The sequence below is a fragment of the Megascapheus bottae genome, chromosome 33 (assembly GCF_031878675.1).
Source record: "Megascapheus bottae isolate mThoBot1 chromosome 33, mThoBot2.hap1, whole genome shotgun sequence".
Classification (NCBI taxonomy): Eukaryota; Metazoa; Chordata; class Mammalia; order Rodentia; family Geomyidae; genus Megascapheus; species Megascapheus bottae.
This window is the reverse complement of record NC_143541.1, coordinates 6,287,008-6,311,587: the sequence shown is the minus strand read 5'-3', so window position 1 is coordinate 6,311,587 and position 24,580 is coordinate 6,287,008. Positions and strand designations below refer to the sequence as shown.

Sequence of the window (24,580 nt, the reverse complement as noted above, 5' to 3'; positions counted from 1 at the left end):
GGAGAATCTGATCTCCAATTAACCAGCCAAAAGCTGGAAGGAGACCTGTGACTCAAGTGGTAGAGCACTAGCCTTAAAGAAAAGGCTAAGGGATTGTGCCCAGCCCTTGAGTTCAAGCTCCAGTATGGGTATGCGTGCAGACGTGCATGTGCGTGCACGTGCAGACACGCGCAGACAAGCGGCTTCCTTAAGGTATAATAACAACTTACATACAACAACTGTCAGTCCAGGCACATCATTCAGAGAACCTCGCAGGTACCCAGCACTGAAATCAGAAGGCAGGGCACCTAGCATCTCCTCTCTCCCCTGGTTTATTAGCTCTGTCCATTCTGCTCAAGGTGGAATTTCTGGAGCATTCCATAACCACGTGTTTCACTTTCTAGGACACTGATTTTAAAGGCAGTCCACTGGCTAATCTTACAGTGATGAGTGAGAAGACCAGAGGCTCCAGAGTCTTGCCAACACTTTGCTGTCAGCAGCCTTGAGAGTTTGGTCTTCATGGATAGTGGGTGATGTTACCATTTTGGGTTCACATTCCTCATGGTGGCGCGTGTCCTCCACGCAGAGTCTTCCTTCATCCAGGGTCTGCTATAGGTCTCTGCCTGTTTTCTGTTGGGTCATCTTTTTTTTTTTCTATGTATGTGGTACCAAGGAATCGAACCCGGGTCTTCATGCATGCGAGGCAAGCACTTTAACCACTAGGCCAAACTCCTGGCCCTGGGTCATCTTTTTTTGACTAGGGAGAGCTCTTTAAATACATGGAATAGAAGACATTCTATTTTGAGGAGCGAAGGCATCACGTTACTTTCTCTCAGGCTGTGTAGTTTTCCTTTTCCTGTTTTTAATGGTGTCTTGTGACAAGCAGAAGTTAAATGGATCCCATTGTCACTGGCATATAAAAATGTAGACTTTTACTTGTTGACCTATTTGCTTTTAACTTCTAATTTAATTTTCTCTCGCGTTTTCCATATGGTCAGCCATGTGGTTTATGACACGATGGTTTTTAATTGTTCCTAATCTGACAGTGTTTTGTTTTTCATGTCCTATTGCATTCTCTAGGATTTCTAGTGCCGAACAGAGCCTGTAGACCTCTTTGCATTCTGGTTCTGGAGGAAAACCTTTGAGATTTAACACCTGGAAATTAAGATTGGTACAGAGCCATGAACTAAACCACAGGTCTTCTTCAGAACAGAGAGCTTCCCTCCTGACGCCCAGGTCAGGACCCCTCTGCACGGCTCTTTCTGGCTGCACCCCCTTGGGTCCTAAGCCACAGCACCTCCTCTATCCCATTTCAGTTTGGATGAACACTGGTCATCATTTTACAGGAAAGTCTCCATCTATCTCCACCACTGCCTTGGTGGTAGAAGCACACTGTTCCAAGCAAGCTTTGAGCCCTGAGCCCTGAGCCCTGGTAGGCAGTACAGCATGGCGGCAATGGCCCTGCTGGTGTCCCACCTGGCGGCATCTGGTTTCTCTTGCTTGGCCCCCTACCCTCTCCCACATGGACGTTTCCACTGGGATACACTTACACTCATAGGGATGGCCCGGGTGTGGTGTGTTCTCTGGGTTCTAATATGATACCATTGTTATTTATTTTGCTGCTCAGATGGTTCTGGGTTTTAATTCTGGCCCCTCCTTGGGGTTGATTTCTTGTTCTCCTGACACTTTTGTTTTTAAATCTGAGCACATGGTTATTTCCTGGAGCTCCAGAATTAACTGCATCTCCAGGGAACCCTGTGCCTTTGCCTGAAGAATGGAGATTAGAACAAGTCCTGGCACCGAGGGTGCCTGCACCGTGGTGTTCTCCCCACACGCAAGGCGAGGGAGTGCATGTGTGCTTTCACAGACACGTGCCAACATGAATGCCTGCACACGCACATCTTGGGCCAGCTCAGGACTGATGCCTCCACCTCCAAGTTTGGACTTGCTGCCTCACTTATTTCTAACTGCAATCATGGTGAAAGGTGCTGTAGCCTACCCCCATCTACCTGTTTATTCAACCAATACATGTAAATACAATATTGTAGAATTGGTAGTCTGGGTCCCTGTTTTAGCATAATTGTAGTTCAGCTCTTGTTTTTTTAAATCTCTAGTCTCAGAACTCAGTCACCATCTTGCTCTTTGATATTTCTTTGTCTAGCCGGGCACTGGGGGCTCACACCTGGAACCCTAGACTCTGAGGAGGCTGCAATCCAGGGGATCACAGTTCAAAGCACGCCTGCACAGTACAGTCCTTGAGGCTCAGTTTCTAAAATAAACAGCTCATTGCCAGACTCAACACCTAAGTTCAGATCCTGGTTCCATCCAAAGTAAACTAAGTTCTTAAGTGCGTTTTCTTCCTCTTACCCCTCCGAGTGGATACATGATTCATTTGTTTTGGCAATGCTAATTAGGCTCATTTGGTCTAGTTGTGGGGTTGCACCCACAAAAGTGACTGCTATTTCATTTGGGTAGTATGTGAAATGTTACAAGAAACAGAGCTTTTTTTCTTTTTAAAGCATGCTCCTAACACTATCTAGCTTCCTTCTCTTTCCTTCCTGCCCATTTTCTTCTTCATAGTTTATCCTTTCTGAAATTCTTCTGCACAAACCAGTATTTTCCTACATCCCTCTCTTCCTCACAAGAGAAATAGAGGTGTTGCTTTGAGATAGGGTCTTGTGGTGTAATCCAAGCTAGAGTCTAGCTTCCACGCTCCTTCCTCAGCTTCCTTATTCCTGGTATGCACTGGCACACCTGGCTGTACATACACGCTATGCAAAAAACCAAACCAAAGGCCGGGAGTTTGGCCTAGTGGTTAAAGTGCTTGCCTAGCATGCATGAAGACCCGGGTTCGATTCCTTGGTACCACATACATAGATAAAAGCCAGAAGTGGTGCTGAGGCTCAAGTGGTAGAGCTCTAGCCTTGAGAAAGCCCAAGGACAGTGCTCAGGCCCTGAGCTCAAGCCCAGGACTGGCAAAAAAAAAAAAAAAAAAAAAAACCAAAACAAAACAAAACCAAAAACCCTACCCCTCAATTCTCTTATTTTTTTTATTGTACTTGGGTATCATTTTTTTTTCCTGAAGGCCCTTTAGAGATCTACATCTTATATGTTGAAGATGGGTTTTCTCTGGGCATGGTGTTTGCAAGAAAACCCAGGCTCCACAGCAAAATTCTTGCCTCCTTCTCATGGCCTTTATAACAGTAAGGCAGCCTGCCCTCCGTAGCTGCTTTCGTCCTTCCCATGTGTCAGGGGTCTGATTCTTCTTTCTTTGGGAATACCCAAGCAATCACTCATTCCTAGTTCATGGAGCTTTTCGGGGTTGTCTCAGTCAATCACTGGGGTTCACTTTCCCCAGTCCTGAGCAGGTTGTCCCATTGCGTTAAGTGTGTTCTTTAGGGACTGGTAGTAGAACTATTATTTCCCCTTTCTGTGTTGGGGTCATGTTCAGTTTTTCTTCCATCGTTTTTGTCCCTGTGGCTGCCTTCCTGCTTTTTCCAAGGCCCCTCTAGGTGTTCCACTGGCCATCTGCCATGCAGTCTTCCGGCCCAGAGTGTGTTTTTCTCCCTTTTCTGGTCATTCCCCCCCCCCCCCGCCCCCACGTTCTGTCAGTTCTCTTCATTTCTCATACGAGGGTTTGACCTCGGAGCCCAGCACTTGCTAGGGAATCCCTCTACCCATCGTGGTGCACTTTCAGTCCTTTTGGCTCTGGTGACATAGACTCCTGTTCTGTTTTCTTTGTCCTGGTGAGCTGGATGGTGACTGCCCTGTCCCTATCATGTCTTTCGTGTAACCCATGGGCATGTGAGGCAGGAGTTCTGCCACTTGAGCCATGTTTCCCAGCCTTTCAGATTTTTTTTTAGATGTTGGTCTTGGGGCTCACTATGCAGCCTGGGCTAGCCTCTAACATACGGTGCTCAGGTCGCCAAGGACCGGGGGTTACAGGTATGTGTACAATGCTCCACTGGATGTGTGTGTGTGTGTGTGTGTGTGTGTGTGTGTGTGTGTGTGTGTGTGTGTGTGTGTGTGTGTATGTGGTGTGTGTGGCTTGAATTCAGGGCCTAGGCGCTGAGCTTTCTCATTCAAGGCTAACACTTTACCACTCAAGAGTCACAGCTACCCTTGTAGCTGTTTGGTGGTTAAATGCAAAGTTTGAGTCTGAGTTTGAACCTTGGTCCTCAGTTCTTGGCCTCCTGGAGTTACAGGCGTGAGCCTCGGGCCCCACTGGGCTTTTTTGTGAGTGAGAGACCTCCGTGTACTCAGCTGGCCTAGTGACTGAGCCTGTCTGCCGTGGATTCCCGTAGGTGTTCACCCCATCACCCGGCCAGGCGAGGCCCTGCGTCACCATCCTGCCCTGGCTGGCGTACGGACAAGTCGCCCTGCACTTCAGTCTGTGATACCCACAGCCCTTCCACAGCTATGGCAGCAAAGGAGAGCCCCCTGCTCTGCAAGCAGAAGAGCAGCCTGTGTAGAAGTGAGACGGACCCGAGGTGGGCGGCTGGGGTGGGCAAGCCCAGGAGCGTGGACGATGGAGAAGCCAAGGACCGGAATGGACCTCAGAGAAGGACAGGTGAGTAGAGAGGGCGGAAGTGGGACAGGTTGCTGGTGAGGAAAAGAGGGACCTGGGGAGCTGGACGGGGAATGGGCATGGGTCACCACTTCCCACTGGGATGCGGAGGGTTGGGGTGTTGTGACCACGTGGTCATCACCCTGGCCAGTTGCACCCCCCCTCCCCGGCACTCACCTGACTCTGCCACCTCAGCAATGGGCACCCCCTGCTCATATGCCATGAAGCCCAGGACTGAGAAGATGGCAAACCCTGCCACGAAGCTGGTGCCGCTGTTCAGGCAGCAGAGCATGATGCAGTCCCTGGGGGAAGCAGCAAGAGGAACACGCGTGAGAGCGGGAGTGCCAGGTAGGAGGTGCAGGCTCTATTGGCAGTGGGGGAAGCTGGAGCCAGTTGCCAGGGGATGCCCCGTTCCCTGGAGGAACTCGAGCCTCAGTTCCAGCAGCTTCCAGGGGCGAGGTTTCGTGGTGACACCCATCCTGCCAGAGCAGAGACTGCAGAGCGCCCTGCTCAGGCTCTGCTCTGCTGCCAGGAGGAGCAGCGCCTCCAGGTCCTCGCCCGTGGTGGGGAGGCAGCTTCCACTTAGGGCATGGATGTCCTCTCGCTGCACTCAACTAAAGCCCAGGCTCTTCTTGCTCCCCGGTAGTTCCTCCCGCCTGCAACCCGCAACACCTGGTGCTTTCCTCCTCCATGGTCATCCACGCTGAGACCCTCACCTTCTCTTCTCCTCACATCATGCTTCTATTCATACAACCCACTGGTGACAGACACCCCATGGCCTTCCATGGCCTGAGGCATGGGGAGTTGGAGCTGTAGAAGCAGGGCCTTGGGCCCTGGGGGCCTCTGAAGGATCTGCCATGGCCCTGTGCTCACTGTGTGTTGTAGATAAGGAGCCTGGCTCCAGCCACGTGTGTTCATCTGGCACCTTGTCATCCCACCTGTCTCCCCTGGGAGAGGGTCAGTCTACCCGGCCCCGCCCCCACCACGGACTCTGCTGGTCTTGGACAAGTAGATGTTACCAGATACGACACACGGTGTCTTCAGCTGAGCCCGCCTAGCTGCATTTGTCCTTTATAATCTCCTATGTTCCACGGGAGGGAGGAGCCCTCCAGGAGAGCTGCTGTCCCAAGAATGTCCTCATTGTAGCAGCCTCAAGCTTAGCACCACCCCTGGACTGGCCAGACTGAGGAAAAGCTTCCCCAGCGATCTGGGGAGCAGTGAAAACGAATACTTGCTTGCATTTGTGGTCAGCCCCTAAGCCGGGCACTGTTTGTTACACAGCAGTATTGTGGCAGCAAATGCCAGATACAGACTCCCATGAACAGGGTACTGTGGGCATCTGCTGGCAGAGCCAAGGGTGCCACCTGCAAGTCTGCACTCAAGGGATCTCAGTTCAGGCCAGGCAGGGGCCAAGCTGGAGAGAAATCTGCCCTGTGCTCTTTCCTCAAGTCTCAGGCCACATGGCCACAAGTTAGCCAACAGCAGACACAGGATGAGCTGAGAGGAATGTGTTTCCTTCATGCTTTGGTTGTTCTGGAATTTTCCTCTCTTCTGCCTTCTCCTTTTTTTAATTCCAATACAGAAAATTGAACGCAGAGACTTACAGTGCAAGGCAAAGGCTCTACTGCTTTAGCTATGATGTTAGCCTTTTTGCTTTTATTTCATGTTTTTGAGGTGTCTCCCTGGTTTTGCTCAGGGGTGGGGGGCTGCTTTTGCCTTGTGCCTTTGCCTTCTGAGTGGCTGGAATCACAGGCACACCCTACCCTGCCGAGCTCCTCTGTGGTTCTTTCTTGCCATCTGCACTAAGTCACCGTGAATCTTGGAGCTCAGAATGAAGGCACAGGCTCCAGATCTCAGCCAGTTGTCAGCGAAGTTGGAAGTGTAAGTCGGATAGACTCAGACAACCCCTGGGGACTAAACAAGACCAACCCTGCCCACCCCACTCAGAAGACTGCAAAACCTGAAGCGCAGAGCCATTTCTGGGCATTCACAAGATAGAAGACAAACATTTTAGTTTCCACCCCTCTGTTCATGGGCTCCTTGAGTGATTTTCTCCTGCCTCAGGGACAGAGCCACAGAGAGACTCTGCAGGGCCTGAGCCCAGCCCCAACAGGGCCCATCTGTGAGGGGTGCCCAGCCCGCCTCTGTTCCTTCTCATCCACTCTGCAGAGGGACTTATGTAAGGAGTGCTTTGAAGTCTGCAGGGGAGCTGGGCCGTCACAGTGTCCTGAAGGGATTAGAGGGCCGGAGGGGTTAATGCTCTCAGAGCTCACTCTGCTGGGTTGGGAAATCCAGCTTTCAGCATGATTTGGAAACAGAACAGAAAACAGCCTTAGTGTTTGCAGTGTCACCAGGACATCTGCTTTCTTCCTGACAAGAGAGACAGAAACAGGCCATGGGATGCAGCAGCAGAGGCTGTGGGGAAAGCAGGGCCCAGCCCACAGGTCCCTGTGTCTAGTAGGAGAGACACACAGCTGTCCCGGGACATGGCGGGGGCAGCTCAGCCAGAGGCCATTCTCCAGCTGTGATGACCCCGGTCACATCTGGCACTGGGGAGAGGGAGCTGGGGTCTGGGGGGGCAGCAAGGCCAGCTTGGGGGAGTTGATCCCTCTGGCAGGTGAGAACGAGGCTGGTGAGCAGTTCGCCAGCTCCTGACCCCATACGGTGGGCAGTGAGCCAGCCACCTGCCAGGTACTAGGGGGCACGGGCAGGGGGGGCTCACCTGTAGCAGTTGTTGTTGTAATTGTTGTAACTTCCCAGAGCTGTGAGACAGCCCAGGCAGATGGCGTAGGAGAAGAAGATCTGCGTGCCCGCATCCACCCACACCTGCAGGACAGAAGGGAGAAGGGGCAGAGGGCATCCACAGGGACGAACCCTCACAGTACCCCATCTCTAGTCTATGAGCCCCACCCCCTTTTTATTAAATCATTGGGTTGCTGTCTTTTCAAATGGATAATGTTAATCAACAGTAATTTTTGTTGTTATTTTTTTTTGCCAGTCCTAGGGCTTGAACTAAGGGTTTGGGCACTGTCCTTGAGCTTTCTCACTGCTAGCATTCTACCCCTTGAGTCACAGCTCCACTCCTGGCTTTTTCTGTATATGTGATCCTGAGGAATCAAACCCAGGGATTCATGTATGCTAGGCAAGCACTCTACCAGTAAGCCACGATCCCGGCCCAATAAATTGCTTTTTATAGATACTATTTCTTCCATTAATCTTGATGACTAGAGCAGCACTTATTGAAAAATGTCTGCCTCCTGGGACCAGAGCTGTGTACAGTAGGGAAGGGGGGTAAGGGGGAGGTAGAAGAGGGGGTAGGAGAGAGGCCACAGTGAGGAGGGAATGAAATGTTCGAGTGCAGGGCAGCTCAGGGGCGGCTGCAGAGACCCAATGCATGCCATGTAGTGCAGAGTGCTAGATGAAAGGAACATGGTATCTATAAGAGGAGACAGACATGTTCAACCCCATTAAAACGCTCCTGAAATACAATACCCTACCTCATTAAGAGGCATTTTTATGTATTTATTAAGACATGACATCCACAAGATGCAAGTTCAAGCTTTCTCTTTTGTTGCAGGAGAAAAGCATCCCTGCATTACTCTTTTAGCATTTACTCTCCCCTCTTCCTCACATCTCTTTTCTAGGGACTTGTGTGTGTGTGGTCCATCCCTGTCCACTTTCTTTAAATCGTCTCCTTGTTCATTTGTATCTGATAATGATCATTATTCACTTCTATTTTTAATTAGTTACATTTCCTTGTAGCATTAATTACATTTCTCTTGTAAGTCATCCTTCCTGTGGTCTCCTTAAATCTGTTTTTTGTGCAATGATTACATGTCTACTCTTGGTCTTGTAGCATCCATCTACCACCTGCTTCTGAATCTCCTTTAGCTGGCTTTGAAGTGTCTTGTGTTTATCTCTGTTGTAGAATGCATCCATCACTATTCTCACAATGCTTCTCCTATCCACCCATCGACCCATCCATCCATCCATCCATCCATCCATCCATCCATCTACCCACGGACCCATCCATCTACACATCTACCCATCTACCCACCTACCTACACACCTACCAATCCATCCATCCATCCATCTTGGCAGTACCAGAGATTGAACTTTTTTTTCCTTTGGTTGTTGTTGAGGTAGGGGCTCTTTATGCTCGAGCCAGCCTGGGCTATGATTTTTCTACTTGTTCTTCCTCCATGGCTGGGACAATGGGCATACCCCACTGCACTAGCCATTGGCTGAGATGGAGTTTCCAAAACTTTTATGCTTGGGCTGCGTTTGAGCTGCAATCCCCTGATCTCTGCACCGAAAGTAGCTTGGATTATAGGTGTGAGACATCGTGCCCAGCCTGGGATACTTTCTCTTATGGTAGCTGAGTGTGAGATCTGACCATATCCCTCTTTTGCTGCTCCTGTGGAGTTTTTGAGGAGCCTTTGTTTTGTAGAGGAATGGAGGCATTGGGGTAGAGGTTCCAGCCTTGTTCTAGGGTCCCTCTTGTATAGTTACAAAAACGACGGCTGCACACATGGCCTTATTCTCTTCTTCTACTTTTATGTCTCTTCCTCTAGTGTCTCTGATTCAAGTTTGGATTCTGCCTCTAGAACTTTCTCTTTAACGCCCAGCCCTCCCGGAGGGCAGCCTCAGCTGGTTCACGCTCCCAGGTCCCAGGACCCAGATTCTGCCAAAACCCACATCCCACACAGACAACGTCTGCTGTCCTCAGACAGCTCTGCCCCCGGCTGCTCCCCACGAAGATCCCTATGAAGCTAAGGCGAGGTGTGTTCCCATCTCCTGGGATTCCCGGAGCTCAGCCTGGAGTCCCTCCTTCCCCTTCCCCTCCCTCTTTCCCTTCCTCTTCCCCTTCTCTTGCCCTTCACCCACACCACCGCAGGGCCTCCTGGCAGTCTCCTGGTGGTTGCTGTTTGGGCCCCACCTGGCCACACAGCATTCACCATGTATGCCCCAGCAGCTGCTGGCAGGTGGTTGGTTTTACTGTCCACATCAATCTGTTTGTGTGGGAACGCTATAAGAAATTATTTTTTTTCTTTATCTATCCTGTCCTTGATTCTGAAAAGAATAGCACTGGAGAGTAGAGTTAAAAAGATTAGTGTGGGCTACGCTCTCCAGATGTGAGTAACAATGGCAGGGTGTGGGGGGGGGCTTGTCAGCTAGTCCAGCTGTGAATTAAGGAGGTGAAGGGTAGTGGGGAGGGGGCGGGGTGGGGTGGCAGTAAGGGGGATGGTAAGCATTAATCTAGAGGAGGCAAGTGTGGGACACGGCGCCAGAAGGCCAGGACACGGAGGAGGCTCCAGAGATGACTCTGGAAGTCTGGGCTGAAGACAGAGGCTTAAAAAAAAGACACTAGGATTTTAGTAATCACTTAACGTCTTGCTGACTCCAGATCCCAAACTTTCCCACTGCTCTTGCTCTTCTCCTCTCCATATTTAGGAAAATCTGTGTTATGTCAGCCTTTCTGCAGAGACACCATCCAAACAGAATCCAACTTCATCAAACATCACGGCACTGCAGTGTGGGGCCTGAGCCACAGAAGCCCCTCACAGGGGCGGGGGGGGGTGGCGGACAACCTCACACAGATACCTGCAGGTGCATAACCACAACAAGCCACCAAAAAGAAACAGCATAGGAAAACCAACAAACGAACAAGTAAACATGCACTGATTGATTCCACATCCCAGGCTCACCCTTCATTCAACTCCTTCCTTCTTGGAGTCTACACTCCAGCAGGAGAGACAGACAACCAGCAGGGACAGAGAGACATCATCTGACAATGTCCTGTGCGCAGGGCCAGGTTGTGTGGAGGAGTGTGAGCTGGAAAAGGAGGCGCGCTCTTTTCTCAGGTAATGGAGGCAGTGAAGGATACCCAGAGCAGCACTGGTAGGAGATCAAATCCTGTGATGTGTATCTGTAATCCCAGCTACTTAGAAGGCAGACTTAGGAGGATTATAATCCAAGGCCGTTCTGGGAAAATATGAGGCCAAAATAACTACAGCAAAACAACGACAACAAAAAACGCATGAGAGGCCTAGGGGCATGGCTCAAGTGGTAGAGTATCGACCCAGGTGCCACAAAGATCAACACAGCTGCAGGGTGTCTCTGAGACAAGACATCAGAGCTGCACCTGGCAGCTGAGGCTGGCACTGCAGGAGCCTGGCACCCCAGCTGCTCCTTGGGGTGGGCTGCACTGAGTCCCGAGGTCCGTGGCAGAGGCTCGTGAGTGTGTCCTCCCTGAAGGCATGGAACTGCAAGGAGAGGTGACAGTGGTCACCTGTACCACATTGGCTAGCCTTGCCACAGCCTGGGACCGCAGGGGCTGTGGGCACTGCCCCCTTCACCCTCGCTGTCATGGCAGAGTAAACCAGTCCTCTCCACTTAGCTGTGATGACCGCATGCATTAGCCTCACCTTGGGAACAAGTGCATCTTGGAACTTCCCATGGTCCTGGCCTGCTCCTGGGAAGAAATGTGCTTTCATAGATGCCACTTTCTGAGCCACACAGCTCCTGCATGGGGTCACTGAACACAGGTCAGAGCCTTGTTTCTCCATCTACCTGCTCTAAACTTCTAGGTGGGTCTCTTCACCTCTCTAAACCTCAACTTGTTTGCCCCCCCGAATGAAAAACCTCCTTAATCTTGGACTTCCAGTGGCTGACGCTTCTGTGACATCCAAGCTCTGCTTCCAGCCCCCCTCTCCACTGGGGAGGCAGTCAGGTTGCTGGCACCTATCCCCTGCAAGCCGGGCCCAGGGTGCAGGCCTTAGTGATGGGTGAGTGGGAAGAGCTGAGAGTCTCGATTCCCAGTCCCCAGCCAGGAGCCTAGATTCAAACCTAACAGCGCACAGGACACGTGGCTTTTGGTTCTGAGGGGCCAGGACAGAGCGTGGTAGCCCTCCTTGAACTCAAGACCCAAAGTCTTATCTTCTCTTTAACTTCACACACACACACACACACACACACACACACACACACACACACACACACACACACACACACACATTTTGTAGGCACAGCCTTAGATTGAAACAAAAGCATAACTTACATGACCTGGCAGAAAATGACATGAGTTAAGTGCATTCTTTTCACCTTTTTTTTTTTTTTTAAAGTTGGGAAGGATTCTCACAAGATTAAAAGTAGGTTAAGAGAAGAATAAAACAGCTGTGTTTCCAGTGGGTACCTGACAAGGGCTTCTGTCCAAGTGAATAATTACATGAAAATCACTTCCTTCCCACCTCTTTCTCAGCCCTCTCGGGGTTGCTAGGCGCCCTGGCTCCCTTCCTTGGCTAATGCCACATACAGAAGCTGCTCAATACAGTACGGCCATTATGAGTGTAGGGGGGGGGGGGCTGGAGGAGGATTCGGGCGCTCCCCCACCCCTGCCAGCAGCCTTGGTTGGGGGGGAGACACTTTGGGGACATTTAAATGCTAATGCAGGCAGGCAGTTAGGGGGACCGGTGGTGGGAAGGGGCTGGGATGCCCCCCTGGAAACATGCTCTGTTGCCTTTCTCTGAGGTGCCAAGCCCTTCCCTGGGCAGCCGGCCCTGGGCTTCCTGGGGGCCCTGCCAGTAAAATGTCAGTGGGCCGAAGGGCTCTGCCATGGGCGGCGGGGGCGGTCAGCTCTGTGCAGGAGAGTTTGGGTGTGCAGGCTGACCTTGGTGACCCCTTTGTGCGCAGCAGGGTTTGGGGAGTACGGTGGCTGGGCCTTTGCCCGGGAGGCTGGATGGCCGTGTCCCAGGCAGAGAACGAGACTGTGGATGGGTGGCTGCTGGCGCTGGGCCGGTGGTAATGACCTTGGGGCCATACTTGGCAGAATCCCGGGGCGGGGGGGGTGTGTGTGCATGCCTACCCCCACCATACAGCAGGAGCCTTCGGAGCCCCACCTAGCAAGATGCTCGGTGGGGTGACAGGAAAAGACCGGGGGCCCTGGGCTCCTCTGTTAGCTGGGCATGTTGGTATTCTGCACGGCACCGCCTGCTGGGTGAAACTTTACTGGCAGCTGTCCTGCCCCTCTGGCTCCCACTCTCGAAGGGCTGAGGGGCCCGAGTCAGAGCAGCTCAGTGGCCCCACCTGTTTCCAAATAACCCTGGGACAGAGTCTTAACCCAGCCATGGCTGGGAGCCACTGAGGCAGGGAGGTCCTAAGCTGGCACCAGGAGTAGGGCTGCAGAAACCTCACTGTGTGGGCAATGCCAGGCCAGGCTTCAGCTCCCAAGCTAAGCCTCACGCCTGCTCATTCTCCCATGTGAGCCAAACAAGCTTAGAGATGAAACCCCAACCTCTGCCCATACCAACCGGAGAGCAGAGACTCCTTGGTGTCTGCCCAGAGACAGATAAATGATCTTCAGTCATGCCACGCTCACTGTGTGTTATCTACCCAGCTCTGATGGACGCTCTCTACGAGATGGGAGTTGAACTGGTTCTGTCGCCGCCATCCAGCCCTGCACACACTGCCTGGCACACGTGCGAGCACTCAGAAAGACACTGGCTGAGGAATGGCTGCTGCCCAGCCTCCAGCCCCCAGGGAAGAGCTGTTAAGGCTCACATAGAGCTCAACCACCAGGCCAAGTGGGGACCTTGCTGAACTGAGAGCAGGACCCCTGGCCTCTATTCCAGCTTGCTCCTCTAGTCCCTGTGGGTTCTACCTAAGGTTTTTTTCTTATCTCCTAGCCTCATTTTCTAAGTCTGTAAAAGATGGAAACTGAATTGCTAAGGGAGGTGGAGAAAAATGTAGCCTGCTACCCGATCCTGCCATGGCAGACACTGCTAACCAACCAGAGAACTCCTGCCCTCAGTCCAGCTCTGACGACAGAGGACCATTACCTACCAGCCAAAGCTGGCCCGAGAGACAACAACCAGCCCGGATTCCCAGAAAGGGTGTGTTCTGGGGCCACTTGGTCCTTCTGGAGAAGTCTTTGAATATGGACAGTGCAATACCTCAGCGTTTATATTTCTACCTCCTAGGACAAATAACAGCTCACACATGTAGCCTGGACCTTTATGTAAAGAGAAGGGAACATGTGCTTTGGTTGGAGATGCATATTCTCCATGGGCCTTTCATCTTCATTGGCCCATGAGGCTGGAAATAGAAGAACTTCCAGGACAGAGATCAGCAAAGCCAAGGACAAAGGCTCAGTGGTCAGGAAAGGGGGGGCGGTCTGGTGTGGCCCAGGAGGAATGCGTCTCAAACCCAGGGCTGAGCTGGGCAGGGGCAGTCCAGGACTATTTGAACTCTGTAGAACATACAGACCGGTGGCTCACTAGTTATCTCCATGTCTTTGGCTAGAACCTCCTCCATATTTCCAAATAGGAAAGTGGTCATGGTGACACCAGCAGGGCTACAGGAAGATGCTTCTTATCTGCTCTGAATAGAATTCTGACAGCAAATGGAAGCACACACACATTCCTGGCCAGGAGCCTCCTCGGGGGACCTGGGCAGCCAGAGGAAGAGCAGTGTCCATGGGGCCCCCTTCTACCTGCACCCCAAATCCAGAGGCCTAAGTAGTGGCTCCGGCAATAAGGGGGAGGCTTCTTCTGCCCAGCCCCCATACCCTGGTTTCCTTTCTGAATATGTCCTTGATTGTTCATTTTTACTTCTAATAGATGAATAAAAATTATACTGGTGACTCACACCTGTCTGTAATCCTAGCTACTCAAGAGGCTGAGATCTGTGGATCATGGTTCAAAGCCAGCCTGGATATGAAAGACCGGGAGACTTATCTACAATTAACCACCAGAAAACCGGAAGTGGTGCTGTGGCTCATAATGGTAGAATGCTAGCCTTGAGGTGAAGAGCTCAGGGCCAGCACCCAGGCCCAGAGTTCAGGCCCCGCAACTGACAAAAAAAAAAATGTACAATAGGATGTATGAAATATCTGTACTGGATAGGATGGCTAAATCAAGTGGACACCGTCATATTGTGTGTGTGTGTGTGTGTGTGTATGTGTGTGTGTGTGTGTGTGTGTGTATGTGTGTTACATGTACAGGTACATGTGTGTGAGGACAGTTAAAATTCTACTTGAATCTACTCCCGTGGTTTGTGGGTATCAGCTCTCTGGCTATCCACTGGTTCCCCTTGGATACTTGAATCCAGAGCCGTTCAGGTTCTGTGTATGAAACAGTGCAGCAACTGTGCAGGAGCCAGGTACATGAGTGATTGCTCCCCCAGATTCCTGAGGGTGTGGAGCCTGTCCATGTCTGGGGCACACATACCTTGCATTTGCCAAATATTTGCATTCAGCACCAGACTAATCTGACATGCAGCACCCAGAGGTCTGGAGCAGCCCAGCTCACGTTTGAAACTGCCCGCCACCACAGGGCTCCTGCCACGCTGGCCTTCCAGCTGTCTGACTTCTCATGTGGAAAGAGGTCACACCCTGGGGCCCTTCCTTCACCTTCACGGGGACTGCTGTCACCCCACTGTGATGGTGAGCAGGCACCCCCACCCCAGCCCTTCCATCGACCTTGTTGCTCAGCTGTCGGTGGCCTGCTTGTCTTTTGTCTGTTCTCTGTCCCTGTCAGCCATGTCAGTGTGCAAGGCCAGCTCGCCACCTGCTTCACACCAGCCCCTGCTCCTCTGCAGGGGAGCGGTGACAGCCTTCCTCAACACCAGAGCAGCCCGTGCAGTGTGCACAGTCTGGGGATGAGGGCGGTGGTGCCCTCGGCTCCTGCACGCTCCTGGCTGTGCTCCTGACCACAGCTGGGCCTGGAAGGAAGGAAAAACAGGGGGCCACTGCTCCGGGGAGTCAGATGGGAGACATGGCAGCCACAATGCCTCCTCTTGCCCATGGCATGGGGCAGAGAGCAGTCACTTCAAAGAGAAATCAAGGGCCTGGGAGCGTGGCTTGGTGGTAGATTGCTCGTGTAGCATGCACGAAGCCCTAGGTTCGATTCCTCAGTACCACATATACAGAAAAAGCTGGAAGTAGCACTATGGCGCAAGTGGCAGAGCACTAGCCTTGAACAAAAAGTGTCAAAGGACAGTGCCCAGGCCCTGAGTTCAAGGTCTGGAAAAAAAGAAAAGAAAAAAGAAATCAAGAGATGAAGGGAATTCACTCATTTGAGTCAGTCTTAACACTGGCTTGGGCGGGGCATGGCTTTCCTCAGTTTACCTCCACAGACACAAGCTTGAGTTGATGAACACAAAGCACCTGCAGAGATGTCTGTTGTTTATAGCTATGCTGGGTCTCCCCAGTGGGCCCGCAGCTCCCCCTGCTGTCTTGGGGTCTCATCTGGGCAGGGAGCACCCACTCACAAGCCCCCAGTTTCCATGGCTATCTAACGATGTCCCTGACATGGCTGCCCAGCCTAGCCACCCATCCTGACTCCTGAAACCAGCACCTAGAGTACAGATTCACCGGAGCAGATCTCCAGGTCCCTTCTGGGTGAGCAGAGCCTGGTGCAGGGATGGGGAGAGGAGAGGCACAAGGCACAAGTGGGCTCACATTTGCCCATGTGTTGTGCTTCTTCGGGAACTTTCCACCGGCACCTCTTCCAGCCATGGTCACAGAACCCAGGTCCTGGCAGGAGCAGGGAGATGGTCACCTTCCGTCACCAGTGTCACTGTGCAGCACGTAAGCTGCCGCTACCGAGGAAGACGGACCGGACCTGGGAAAGCGGCCGTCTGCGTCTGGACCATGAGTGGCGACGGAGGGGTGCCTGGACCCAAGGGGCTCATCCTGGGCTTGCTCCAGGTAACATTCCTCACATTGCCTACTGTGCCCCTGAGAAGCCTTCGCGTATGGACATTCACTCGCTCCCTTTCAGATGATTCGTCATATTAAAACACCAGTGCTCACATCTGTGATCCTTGCAACTCAGGAGGCTGCGATCCAGAGACTAGGAAGAAAGGTCTATGAGACTCTATCTCCAGAATAACCAGCAGAGAGCCAGACGAGGGGAAGAGCCCTCAAATGGTAAGGCAGACCAAGCAGGAAGGCCAAGCAAGCGTAGGCCCTGAGTTCAAATCCTGGCCCTGGCAAAAATAAAACAACACAAGACCAAAAAACCAACACACACACACATATACAACAAACATGCACACATGCCATATATAAATAAATAGTATCTTTTCTCTGGATCCTTTTTCCCCAAAGAATGTTTTAAAGAATAGTCACTCAGACATGCAACTCCTTAGAGGAATTCCTGTCAGCATAAAGAACCGCCTAAGACATGACTTGGTTAGTAAAGACGAGCTCTGCCGGATGCGCCAGGGATGGGTTTGCTTACTTGGTATCAATTAGCTACTTGGGCAATCGATACAGAATCGTCAAGTTCAGCAGGTAAAGAGAAGCAAATGCCAAGGGTGAAACATACTTTTATGGGAGAAGCAGAAAACAAAGGAAAAAATTTCCAGGTGTTAGAAATGACAGAAAGCTGAAAATTGAGAAGGAGGAGAAGGAGGATGAGGAAGAGAAGGAAGAGGAGGAGGAGGAGGAGGAGGAGGAGGAGGAGGAGGAAGAAGAGGAGGGAGAGGAGGAAGAGGAGGAGGAGAAGGAGGAACAGCCTGTGGACCTATTGGAGCAAAGAGAATTATAGTTCCTTCCTATGATTACGGTTAAGATTCCAGCTCCAGGGACTACTAGAACGCCAGTGTGGTTACTACAAAGAGCGTGGAGGCCGGAGAACCCCAGCTTTTAGCTCAGGATTCAGTGTAGAGGTGCTGGCTCCAGCCATGTGGAAACCTAAGTTGAAAATGTAACTTAAAAAAAAAAGTTACCAGGCCAGGAGTGTGGCCTAGTGGTAGTAGAGTGCTTGCCTAGCATACACAAAGACTGTACCATATACATGGGGGGGGGGGGAAGCTAAAATTGGTGCTGTGGTTCAAGTGGTAGAGCTCTAGCCTCGAGAAAGCCCAAGGACAGTGCTCAGGCCCTGAGATCAAACCTCGAGACTTACAAAAAAAAATTACCATCCTGGAATCCCCACTAAAATAATACTCACTGAGACGGTAAAATACAGGGGACTGTGAAAATAGATGTCTTTCGACATACACAGAATAGGGGCTTTGTTTTCTCCAGACTTTCCTGGAGAAACTACTGAAGATACACTTCAACAAGAAGCAAATGAATCCTATAGAAAGAAACAAAAACAACAGGGAACAGGCAGCAGATCTCACACTTTAAAACAGAACTATGGGCTCTGAGATTATGATAGGCTGGGATTAAAGAGCAGCTAAACTCATGGTTGGTGGTGGGCACGTGGACCTGAAGGGAAAGTGGAGCCTTGGGGCGTTTTCTGCTGCAGAAGAGGCAAAGCTAGGGGAGTAGACACAGAGTTGGGGTGTGTCCTGTCATCCGGGATCTGCTTTGAGAATCCTCTTCTTCTCCTAAAATCACTACTGTCCAACTGAATTTTTTGCCATGATAATCATGTGCTCAACCTATGCTCTCTGGCAACATGGCGGCCACCTGTGGTCACAGACAGCTTGAAGCCAACTTTGATTCTACTTAAAGAAAGACATCATTTGAAAGGGTGAGCAGTTCTTGGGGGAACTCATGGATGATGCCCCCAGCAGTGGGTGTGAGGGGTAGATGGCCCTGCATGGATGGATTAGTCCAGCCTCGACCCTCTACATCTCTGGGCCACCCAGGGCTCTTGTGGCTTTTTCAGATAGATCATAGTTTTTGTCTCCTGGGCTCCTCAGCATCCCCGTATACAGAGCACTCCTGGGGAGGGGAAGGTGCTACCATACAGATGGGGTTTGGGCAGGTTAAAGGTGGGCTCAGCCTGGGCCGGGGTCGGGGAGAGCACACAGGGACACTGTTATGCTGTTACCGCTACCTCTGGCGTGACAGCAGATGGGCTGGGACCTCCCAGTGAAATGGAAGCCTGGCTCTATCCGCGTGACATTCCAGCAACATCTCAGCTATGGAGACAGGAAGAAGATGGAGAGCATCTGAAGGGAACATGGCTCACCCTGTGTTCGTGAAAACCCACAGAACCACGAGTGGCGGTGCACTGTGGCCTTCAGTTAGTAACAAGGTTTCAGCCTTGGCTCCCCGGTCTGCTGCCCCCCCCCCTACCCCGCTGCCATGATATATGCAGGTCTGTAGCAATGATAGGGAGGGAATGCTGAGAGCTCTTCTCTTTCTGCTCATTTTTCTGAAACTGCTCAAAAACCAAAATATATGAATGGACAAGCAGCCACATCGTAGCCCCAAAAGCTGGTGTCACACCATCCTCTCCCTGAGCAACTAACGCCCAGCTAGAGTGGCCTCTGGGGACACTGTTGTGGATGCCTTTAGAAGTACAGCCTGGCCAAGAGCAGGGGCTCCAGAAATACTTGCTGGAATCCTGGCAAAGCGGCTGGAGTCGGGCACAGGTCAGTCACTCTTGCTCAGTAGCGTGAGGCTGAACAAGTGAAACCCAAGGGTCTCACCCGCAGACCAGAAGGCACTTACCTGGCAAACTATCCCTAATCACTGTGTCTCTGTGAAGTCAAGAGCCCCATACGAGGGTTGGGTATGGTGGCACATTCCTGTACTCTTAGATCTTCTGGAGATAGAGATAGTAGGATTGTGGTTTGAGGTTGGTCTGGGCAAAGTTAACGCAATGATGCCGTGTGAAACACAAAAGGGCAGGAGGTGTGGCTCAAGTTGAGTCCAGTTCCCAGTATGTGAAAGGAGCGAGGGGAGACGCAAGGAAGGGAAAGGGAGGGAAGGGAAGAGGATGAGAGAAGGGGAAGGGATGGGGAAAGAAAGAAGGGGAGGGAACGTAGAAAAGAACCATGTCATATCCTTGTGCCTGGCACCCAACACTAGTGACCAGCAACTCGCCCATCAAATCAAACAAACCTTGGGGTGGTGGTTCAGTTCTAGGGGTTGCAATAGTTTCAAAGGCAAATCTGGTGTCAGCCAGTCCCCAGGGCCATTCTGGCAAGAAGTCTAGTTGCCCAGAGCTGGGGTTTCCAGCAGGTGGCAGCAATCTCACAGCTGGGTCTGCCAGGCTCCGTGGGGAAGGAGGGTGAACTTTGGTACTGCTTTCCCATTTCCCCTGACCTGTCCCCCTGGTGGGGTGGGGAGGAGGGCGTCTACACCTGAGGTGTACCCCAGCCTCAGAAGTTGGCCATGTCCGTGTGGGGCTCTGGTCCTCCGGTCAGAGGCTCCGGTCAGAGGCCCCGGTCAGAGGCTCGGGGAACTGGTGTGTGGCGTCCTGGGAAAGTGGACCCTAGGATTTGGATCTGTGACAGGCCTTTCTGTTCCTGCCCTGAAAACACACACTTGAAACACAAAGGAGGGGAGAGCGGCCGGGATCTGGGTCAGGGACAATGTGATTTCTTGCAAGATCCCCTTGGCTTCCCAAAGACTGAAAAGACAGAAAGAGGGGGGAAAAATGAGGGAAAAGAAATGGACTGGAGCACTTCACACTTCAGAGAGAACACAGGGCTGACAGTGAGGACAAATAGATGTTTAGAAAGTTATAACAGGCCACGGAATGCAAATTAAGGAGCCACAAAGAGCGCGAGCTGCTGTGTCACTTCAAGTTCTTGACGAGAAACTTAATTTACTGGATCCACAATAACGGTTCTTGGTTCTGAGTTCACACTGTGGGGCCCCAATGGGTCCTGCTCAGAGCTAGTGAGTTCCAGGCCAAAATGAGGGGCACTAGTAGTGTTTCTGGACCCCTACTATGTGCCAAACTCTGGGCTGGGCACCAAATCTGAGGTGGAAAAGTGCTTTGGTAAGGGTGGGCATGTTAGCCTTGGGGCAAACCAAGGTGGTAGGGACAGCCTCCAGGGTCCAGCACAGGTTGGAGGGACCGGCACGGCTGGGGAGGGGCTCACTCTCCCCTCCTTCAGCATACCCAAGCCACCATGTCCCAGGAGCACAGCCAGAGCACTGATGGTGGGTTCTAGGCTATGGTTTGTAGTCATGGAAAAACCTGAGACACTGCGCCCACAACGAAAAGCACTCATGGGATCCAGTCCTTCTAAGTCATCGAAGGGAAACTGAGGCACAGAGGGGGAAGAAAAAGATGTGTCCAAGGTCAGGATTGATGGTGCCACTAGGAGAGCCTGCATCCCACCTCTCAGGTCAGTGTGGTCTCAACTGCTCCAAGAAGCTGCCCCATGGAACAGCCTTACAGCTATGTACCCGCCCGAAAGGACAGAGATGGTGGGGACTGGACAGAAACAGAATGATCAGGATGGAAACTGTGAATGTTGAACTGACTGGCCTCACTGCTCTCTGCCTGCCCGCCTGCCACCTGACTGTCCCTCTACCTTTTCTCATCATCAGAACCACCTCTGAAGAACAAAGATGCCCAAGTGCCCTCTCAGACCCACAGAAACAAAATCTCCAGGGGCCTGGGGTCTACTTGGTCACAGGCACCCAGGTCAGCTGATGATGGACCGGTGCTGGACACTCGGAAGTAGTTACATTCAGGACCAGGAGAAAGCAGTGCATGAGCAGAGGAGAGGAGAGGAAGCCTGCTCTGGGGCGAGGTGGGAAGCACAGACCTAAGGCAGTACCAGAACAGGGGTCGGGGGACAGGTTTGCCAAGGCTGCTTCTTCAGCTGAGAGCCTGCTGCTGTAGGCTGCCCTTAGCCAGGCCCAGGGCCAGGAGCTAATGTCCTTCTTCCTGGGGATTCTGTCTGCACTCAGGATGCCACACGGGCACACAGGTACCTTGGGCTGCAGGCATGACTGAGACAAAAATGAGCATACATCTCCCCACTGGCAAGCCAATGACTGCAATAAGGCCCAAGTGGGCCACACCCACAGCCTGTGCTTCAACAGTTCCACCCAAAGGTGGGGTGGGATTTTCTAGGGAGCTTCACCTTCGAATTGAAAATGATACACGGGCTGCTTGGGAGCTATCTATATTTGTTTTAATTGAAAAACAGGCGCTTCCTTGACTGTGCAAATGCTTCTGATTCCTCACAGGGTGATTACCTGGGGGCCCTGAATACATTCTGACCCCTAGCAGGCACTCGAGACTTTGCTCTGGTTGTGCTGGGCGGGGCACAGGGGTCTTCTAACACTCCCCCCCCACACACAGAGTCTCTGAGCACCCTTGGGCTTGGCTGGTGAGATGTCCATTTCCATTTCTTGTTTCATGTCCTGGGCTCACTACTGGGTACCCATAAATACTATCCCCTGCTCAGAACACCCGGGCACCATCACAGGACAAATAGATGAACCTGTCACTCAAATTCTGGGTTTTTTTTTCCTACAGGAAGCCACAAGCAACCTTCTCCTCTCTGAGGCACACTGCAGAGGTCTCCGATGTGGAGTAAGAGCGAAACATTGGTGGTTTTAACAAATCCCCAGCTGAAGAGTGCTCAACAGGCCATGTTCTGGTGAGTGGAAGAAATCAGACACTTGCATATTACAGTACAGCTGCCACCAAAGCCATTCACACCCGTGCTGTGCTGAAATCACCAAAGGCCTGGGGCTGGAGCCTAGACACCTAGAATGCAGCATGTATTCCACACCTCACTGCAGGTGGGCAGCCCACACCTGGAGACTCTGCTTCATGTCCAAAAGGATGAATGGACAATGGTATAAGGTATCTGTGGAACAAATGAGTTTTGTGTTTATGCAAAGGATGGTTCTTTATGTATATGGGAATAGTTCAGGATCTGAATGGCTTCTGGCCCCAGAGCGTTCTCACAGCCACTGCTGGGGCTGGGTTACGACATTGCTCTGCTAATTGTGTTCTGATTTTCTTTCCTACACATTCACTCGAGACACGTTATCCTATAAGGTGGCCACAGGCCCCTGCTTAGCTGGCCTTTGGGCCTTGGTAGCAGTGGCAGGGAACTGCAGTGACGGTGATGTCACTGTGTAGCAGGCAAGCGCCCCTTACCTGTGGGTCGGAGAGGCGGGAGAGGTCCGGGTACAGGTAGAACTTGATGCCCTCTGAGGCCCCCGGCAACGTGACACCCCGGATCAGCAGGATGAGCAGCATGACGTAGGGAAAGGTTGCCGTGACGTAGACCACCTGCCCAGGAAAGAAGGAGGGATCAGGGGCCGGGAGTTTGGCCTAATGGTAGAGTGCTTGCCTAGTATGCTCAAAGACCCAGGTTCGATTCCTCAGTACCACATACACAGGGGGAAAGAAAGCTAGAAGTGGTGCTATGGCTCGAGTGGTGGAGCTCTAGGCTTGAGGAAAAAGTCCAAGGACAGTGCCCAGGCCCTGAGTTCAAGTCCCAGGACTGGCAAAAAAAGGAGAGACCAGGATGTGATAATGGTACCAGGAGAGGAGGGGAAAGGACCTAGAGGGGCACAATGACAGAACTGGGGAGAGGAGGAAAGGACCAGGATGTCGTGACAGTGCTGGGCTCATTTCACTTAGCCCCGTATCCTCAAGATCATGCTCACTGCAGCACACAGCAAGCGGACTGTCCCTTTTTATAAGGCTGCCTGGCATTTTATCATACCTGCACACCCACTGTCTGTATCTGTTCTTCCTTGTAGCTCTTAGGGACTGGTTCCAATCCCCGCCCCGTCCCCATCCCTCCCCATCTCTCTCCATCCCTCCCTATCCCTCCCCATCTCTCCCCATCTCTCCCATCCCACCCCATCTCTCATATGGACAACACAACCTGCAGGTGCTCAGGTCACTTATACAAGATGGCAGAGTGTCTGCATAGAATCCCTGCCCACCCTCTGCTGCTCTCAAGCCTTTCTAGATTGCCTGTGATGCTGAACACATCTCAGTACATCTCATCGAGGGAGTATGACGAGAAGAAAGTTCGTATTTCTATCCATGGATGTGCAATGGAATTCTCACCTTGCGAGGGTGGCCTGTCAAGTGCTTTTAACCATAGCCCCCCGGGATTTCACTTACACCAGGGACTGAAAATAGTCAGATCAAAGCATTTAAAAGCCTGAAGCAGGTGGGGGGAAATCAGTTGTTAATCAACAGGCATAAAGTTGCCATAAATATGCTCCAGAAACGGCCACCAGACTTTGTTGCCTTTTTCAGGCAACTCTGTTCCCAGAGTCAACAGAAACATTGTACAATTAAACATTTATTAAGAGAGCAGACCTCATGGTGAGGTTCTGTGCTACAATCACATGAGATAAAAAAAACTAGAAGAGGAGGGACAGTGGGGATCCTTCCCCCCTGGGTTTGCCCCTGCCGAGGGCCTGCAACAGGTGCTTGTCCAGTGCTTTGTCCCAGGGCCCACAGAAGGAAACACGTGACAACACAGGACAGGTGGTGGGGCCCTGCCTCAGAGCCTCTAGCGTGTGTGCCATGCGTGGATACTGCCGGGCCCCCTCCACTGCGAGGTTTCATGCAGAGCCCATCAGCACTTTGAAAATCCATTTCACAATTCAGCAATGGGCCAAAGTCAGTATTTTGAAAAATACTATTCTCACTAGAACCAAGTTCTTATAACCAAGGACAGAATGGGACAGAGGAGGAAAGAAGGGAGGGGAGGGGAGGTGAAAGGAAGGAAGAGGGCAAGAGGGAGGGCAGAAGGGAGGAGAGGCAGGAGACACCAGTTTGGGGCAGGAAGGACCAGCGTTGGGGTGACAGATCTGAGGCTTTGTGTGGCCTCACTGGGCCTGGGTACTGTTTGCAATGGTCAGCTCAGACCAGGTACAACACAACGAGACAGAAAGCTTTCCTGGAACTTCCTGCAGGAGTGCAGGCGGGAGGGACCCAGCAAAGCCTGCACACCACGGGGGACCCCAGGTCTGGGTGGGGCCTGGAGCTGGCCACACACCCACCCCAGGGCCCTGCGGGACTCCGTTCCTCCCAGGTTTGATATTTAGCCTCCTTGGCCTCCCTCTCTCCTGCAGTCACTCAGTTCTGTCCCAGGAGTGTCTCTTGAGATCTGCAATTTACCAACCTTCAGGGGTCAGAGACACTTCTGAGGATCTGACGATAGCTGAGGACCTCTCCACCCCACGTGCAAACACACGCACACACACACGTGCGCACACCCCCCCCACACACACACACAGATGCAGGCAAACTTCAGACTCAGATTCCCAAGAAAGCACAGCCTGTGTCCTGGCTTCCTGTCTCATTCCTCTTCAAGCCAAGGTTGGTCTAGTTCTTT

The 24,580-nt window shown here is 51.9% G+C and overlaps 1 protein-coding gene across 1 annotated transcript in view; it reads right to left on the bottom strand.

Moving 5' to 3' along the window:
- Slc6a11 (solute carrier family 6 member 11) overlaps positions 1–24,580 on the bottom strand; it is a 70,444-nt gene that overhangs the window by 8,296 nt on the left and 37,568 nt on the right. The window contains exons 6-8 of the mRNA XM_090324018.1: positions 22,372–22,506; positions 7,269–7,372; positions 4,724–4,848 (exon numbers count right to left, since the gene is read on the bottom strand). Of these exons, the coding sequence (XP_090180144.1) occupies positions 4,724–4,848; positions 7,269–7,372; positions 22,372–22,506 (364 nt within the window). The remainder of the gene's footprint in view (positions 1–4,723; positions 4,849–7,268; positions 7,373–22,371; positions 22,507–24,580) is intronic.